At 41.9% G+C, this 5869-nt stretch overlaps 1 protein-coding gene across 1 annotated transcript; it reads left to right on the forward strand.

Moving 5' to 3' along the window:
- The first annotated feature begins 358 nt into the window (after positions 1 to 358).
- On the forward strand, positions 359 to 3971 carry barhl2 (BarH-like homeobox 2). The gene is made up of 3 exons (XM_028588260.1): positions 359 to 1275; positions 2049 to 2274; positions 3474 to 3971. Exons 1-3 carry the CDS (start codon positions 720 to 722, stop codon positions 3784 to 3786), a joined length of 1095 nt encoding a protein of 364 aa, XP_028444061.1. The 5' UTR covers positions 359 to 719; the 3' UTR covers positions 3787 to 3971.
- The last annotated feature ends 1898 nt before the right edge of the window (positions 3972 to 5869 follow it).

The following is a 5869-nucleotide window of genomic DNA, read 5'->3' on the forward strand; positions in this document are numbered from 1 at the left end:
ATAATTTAATTTCTTCTTCTTTTTTTTTATTTTCCACTTTCTCAGTCTTTCTGTCGCAGCTATATTTCAAAACGTGTACAGCATGGCCTTAAAGCACACGCATGCTTCTTCTTTTTTTTATCCTCTTTTTTTAAAGAGCTATTCTAGAATTAAACTCAACTCAGTGGTTAGCTTGAACTGTCTGGATAAAGAAACAACTCCCTGATTGGTGAGGTGCCGGAGCCGGTCACGATGTAAGCCAATGGCAGCGGAGGAAGGTGGGGGGGGAAGAGAGAAAAGACGTCGAGTGTTTATTATAAAGGAGAAAATATTAATGCCCCCTCGCCGTGGGCCGTGACGTCAGTATAGGAAGTCATTGTAGAGCAACACTGGAACGATTAGCAGCAAAAAGGGGGAGCCTGATGTCGAGGAGTCAGCCCTATGTATATCTCTCTATACGCCTCAACTTTTAACACAAAGTTCAATATCCAAACCCAAAAAGCAACGTGGAGTACGCAGACCCACACTTTGCTTTTTCTGCATTTTCACCACTGAATGTAACATCTTGGAGCCGCTTGTAAACGTGGATTTCGTTTCTCTCTTGGGTTTATTTGCCAACTATTTTAATTTTTCATGCTTTTGCTGTAACTCAGAGTTCATTTTGCTGACTTTCTTCTGGTTTGCATCGGAGGAGAAGCCTCTCACTGTTGTTATGAAGACTTCGTCACTCCTTTCTTAATATGGAAGGATCCAGCGGGTCGAGTTTTGGGATAGACACTATTTTATCCAGCGCTTCTAATTCTGGTAACCCCGTGCTAATGAACGGAGACTTTCGGCTCGGCGACAGCAGGACAGCGGATTTCAGGAGCCAGGCAACCCCGTCGCCATGCTCGGAGATAGACACTGTGGGAACAGCCCCCTCATCCCCCATCTCGGTCACCATGGAGCACGCCGCCGATCCGCATCTGGTCCAGGACAGCCTTCAGCATCACCACCACCACCACCACCACAACCAGCCGCAGAGCTTGCCGCTGTCGCCGCAGCAGCAGCCGCTCGCCGGGGCCGGCTGCGCCCCGAGGACTGCCACCTCCTCCTTTTTAATCAAAGACATTTTAGGCGACAGTAAACCGCTGGCAGCCTGCGCACCTTACAGCACCAGTGTATCCTCACCACATCACACGCCAAAACCAGAAAGTGCCACGGCTCCGGACGGCTTCAGGCCCAAGTTGGAACAAGACGAAAACAGAGGCAAGTTGGACAAAAGAGACGACATTCAAAGTGAAATGAAATGCAACGGTAAGAGCCCGTAAAAGATAGTTCATCTCAGAAATACGCCATTTAGCCTGTAGTTTTTGTCGTTTCGTTCACTATAATGGCAGTCTGTTAAATTGAGGTGAATTATTATGGGCTACGGAAAACAGTGTAGCCGACAAAAATATATAGACCAGGGATTGACCAAAAATAGTGTTTGGCCTTTTAAGAATAATAATAATAATAATAATAGTTATGATGATACAAACATTTTTATTTTATTTTATTTTTTCTGTGTGATTCTTTGTCTGAGTTTCAGCTTCCTTTATTAGTCTAATAGATGTGAAAACAGATGCAAGCCTGGTGATTCTCCCCGTGCGCGGGCCCTCCCTAGTGGGTCAATTAGAGAGATTATTGTTCTTCCTAGAGGGGGGATCATGGTGCACTGCAAACCGGCTACAAATAGAGATGGATTGACGTATTGATTTCTCGTTTTCTGAAGAAAAAATAACCCCCAAAAAACTTCAGGTGACAAATACGCACAAATGTTACAGTATTGCTCTTGCTTTGCCTTTTGTGTGACACGTGTGTGAGGGAGGCACTTGGAGCAAGCATTTATGCAAGTTGGTGAAAGTTTGACTGGAGGCGTGGAAGCTTAGCACACACCTGCGTGTGGTTATTTTTGGTTGCTTTATAATGGGCTCAGTGTCGAAGGGAAGAATGAATACCATTTTGGACAGGAGACATTTCCAGGTATAGGCCCTGATTGTTTATGTTTTAACCACTAGTCTAATTCCTCCGCCTTGCTCTGTGTTTAGGGACTAAAGAAGAAGGCGACCGGGAAATCTCCAGTAGCAGAGACAGTCCACCGATGCGCACGAAAAAGCCTCGCAAAGCACGGACAGCCTTTACCGACCACCAGCTCAACCAGCTGGAGAGGAGCTTTGAGCGACAGAAATACCTCAGCGTGCAGGACCGCATGGACCTGGCCGCGGCTCTCAACCTGACAGACACACAAGTCAAGACCTGGTACCAAAATAGACGGTAGGTAACCGCCAGACACAACAAACACACACACTGCTCCAACAGGGCCAATGCTGCAACAACATAGCCTAATTTAGCCCCCCAAAAAAAAAAAAAAAAAAAAAAAAACTCTATTAGAGGAATGATCTAACTCAGGAGTAGGCTTTTTAAACCAACCGGAACATATGCTAATTCATCATTAAAATAATAATATGGTAACATATTATTACACATTGTTAAAGAATCACTACCGAAATTAAACTTTGAGGGCCCACAGCTTGCCTCTCTACAGATCGCATGAATGATACATTTTATTTGTATTTAAGTTGCTGAATATTTTTTCATATATTCACACTCCACATGTCTGACAGGCCCTGATTATGACACTACTTTTACTTAACATTTCTGATCCATGCGAACTCCGTGTGTAACTACACAGTGGCAGCACAGCCAGGCAAAACTTTTAAAATCGTTCGCGGGCGCGGAAGGCCCCGTGATTTTTCAGCATTTGTATTTTGAGATAACAAGATTTATTTCACTGGATATATTTTGACACATGTGATGATGCCATCGTGACAAATTCAAAATGACGCCCTGTATCATGTCAAGATATATTTTGCAGAACAAATTGACGTTACAGATTTTCTTAAAAAAAAAATCAACATTTTATGGAGAATTTCCACTTGCTTTGCACGTGTACATTTTCGGTTAACAACGTCACTGGGCCTATTGTTTATAATAATATATTTAAACATTTCATGTATAGGCCTATATTTTAATTTAATTAGGAAGTGTCAATATATTTCTTGCAATAGATTTAGTGAATGCTCATTTTTCCTCCTTGGTATTACTGCTGAGTTTAAAATGTGTTATTTTTTTTTTCTTTTAACCGTAGAGCGTTGAAAAATCCTATAACTTTAAAATTGGACTTTTCAAAATAAAAGGGCATTTGAATACTTTATTATAGAGCCTGTATGTATCGCCCTTGTGCAGGTGTGAGAGAAGTAGGCTTTGATACATTTGGACCGAAGCATATCAGAGTAGTATCTTTTCTAGTGATATTTCTTTTCTTTTCTTTTTTTGCCTAATTAAACCTTAGCCATAATTTGGTGCCTGCCATAATTAGGCCTCTGCATTCCAATTAAGGGGGCGTTTTGGGAATTAGCAAGAGAGCTGACTGATTAAATAATTCATCCGTTGTATTTTGATCTGGTTTCCAGGACGAAGTGGAAGAGGCAAACAGCGGTCGGATTAGAGCTCCTGGCTGAAGCAGGAAACTACTCGGCCTTACAGAGAATGTTCCCGTCGCCCTATTTCTACCACCCGAGCCTGCTGGGCACCGTGGACAGCACGACGGCGGCCGCGGCGGCCGCAGCCATGTACAGCAGTATGTACCGGACTCCTACCGCGCCGCATCCCAGCCTCCAGAGACCTCTGGTCCCGAGGGTGCTCATTCATGGCCTTGGGCCGGGGGGGCAACCGGCACTAAACCCCCTGTCTAACCCCATGCCCGGCACACCGCATCCGCGATAGAACTCGAAATAAGTCGAGCAAAGACGATGACCAGAAACCTGGTTGAACAGGAGATAGTGAGTAACTGCATCGGAATCGCTTTGCGGGACTTGTTCTCTCTCCCCACACCCCCGAGAAAGACACATTTAAAGACATTTTACAGAAGTAAAGGAGGTATTTAATATAGGCCCAAAACAGCCTAAAGCCCAGTCATAAAGACTTTCTGTCCGGGCCGAGACAGACACAAGAACTGCTCATGTCTGATTGTTTGTTTGTTTGTCTTTTGTACAAATACACTTACATTAGCAAATAAACTTATAAAGTTTATTAGATGGAGAAGAACGGAATGAATAAAGAAGTAATGATACTAATTGAATTTGCAGACGCTTCAATTCAAACTTGAGTTCAAATTTCATTTTTTTTTTTTTACGCAAACCGTGCAAGAAGAAGATGCAGAAAAAAATCTAGAAGTTATCAATTTATCAATTATCAATTTATCGTACATTATTGACAATAAACTTGGTTTTGGATATATTTAATGTCATAGCCTCACTTAAATTTCCATTTTTATATTATAAAATAATTGTATATGTAATGTATAATTTACATCTTCATTTATTAAGATAGGCCTAAAAGTGATACAATAATTCTGTGTATAAATATGGACATAATCATTTTAATAATTATATTGGTGTCTATCCCACATAATCTCAGCTCTTTTTGAGGTTGACATAATTTTTATGACATAAATGGATCAACGTAAATAATTTGTAGGAGCATATGGTCTTCAAATTGGAAGACATTTCATGTAGTTTCAAACTTGTGATCACCGACTGGAAGGTCAGTTTCCACGCCTCTATGTTTCTGTTTAGCAGCACATATACATATGGATGCGCAGCAGCTGATTGGTGGTGTGGGATGAATGGTTTGGATGAGTCGGGTATATACTGGGAATGTGGCCTTGGCTTAGCAGCTGTTAACTGAGAGCACAGCAGACAATAAGCCTGAATTTCTCAGCGTGAGCGATCAGGCGCATGGACGAGGAAAAGAAGCCTGCAAGAAAGAAGAAAAAAAAAAACAACCCTGCTGGTAATCTACGACATCTCAATAACCAATAACCGTTAGTGAACTTGTTTCAGGAAGTTTTGAGGGAAAATAATCTCCAGTGACCTTATTGCCCATTAAGGTGTTTTTCAGCGTCACAATCATTTTTGCATCACTCCTACGTCATTTGCATCATCCTGCTTTGGCAAATTTCTAAAATTCTATTTTATTTTTAATGTTTTGCAGTGATAGTGCGCATATGTGATAAAATCACCATCTTTTTTTTCTATGACCCTGAGTGTGTCTGTAGCCTACTGCGGCAAGATGAACAACTCAAACAAATACAGTGCGGGTCTGAAATGAAATGTTAGCAAAATACTTTGGTTTTATTGAGCTACCGATAAACTCTCGCCCCGCAGAACATGGCGGGGAGGCGCTGGGTGTGAATTAGCGCCTCGGGGCCCGTTTCTTTGGGTTTCTTTTCTTTGAACCCATCGCTTATAACAGTGAGACAAATTGAACTTTGCTGAAATGCATGCACACCTGCAGGTTATTTTACATTTCATTTTTGTCTTTGGACATAACATTTTTAAAGAGTTTATGAGCGCTTATTTGTGTTGCTATTGCTGATATATTTTTTTTTATTCCGGCCATATTAGAGAAAGCGCACATTCTGGAATAAAAAAAGAAAAAGCAAAGCGGTTCTGTACAGCTTCCACACAGACCAAATACATAACGACAGCAGTCAACACAGGCTTACGTTTCTCTGTTTCTTAATACTTTGAACACATGTTAATGTAGCCTGTTTAAGCCGTCTGCTTGTCGTTCACTGCATGGACACCTCTCTCAGTCATTTAGTAGAAAACAGTCCCGCTGGTTGCACTTTCTGCAGCTTGCATTTTGCTCTATGATGCACGGACACTAGCGCCCTTTTAAGGACACACCACACCAATTAGATGCGTTTTATCCGTTTACCAAATTGCCGGGGCCAGACTTATTATTGGCGCAATTATGGCGCGCTCCTCATACAGTAGCCTATGGTTCAGAGTAATTATACTAA

The sequence above is a fragment of the Perca flavescens genome, chromosome 9, assembly GCF_004354835.1.
Source record: "Perca flavescens isolate YP-PL-M2 chromosome 9, PFLA_1.0, whole genome shotgun sequence".
Taxonomy (NCBI): domain Eukaryota; kingdom Metazoa; phylum Chordata; class Actinopteri; order Perciformes; family Percidae; genus Perca; species Perca flavescens.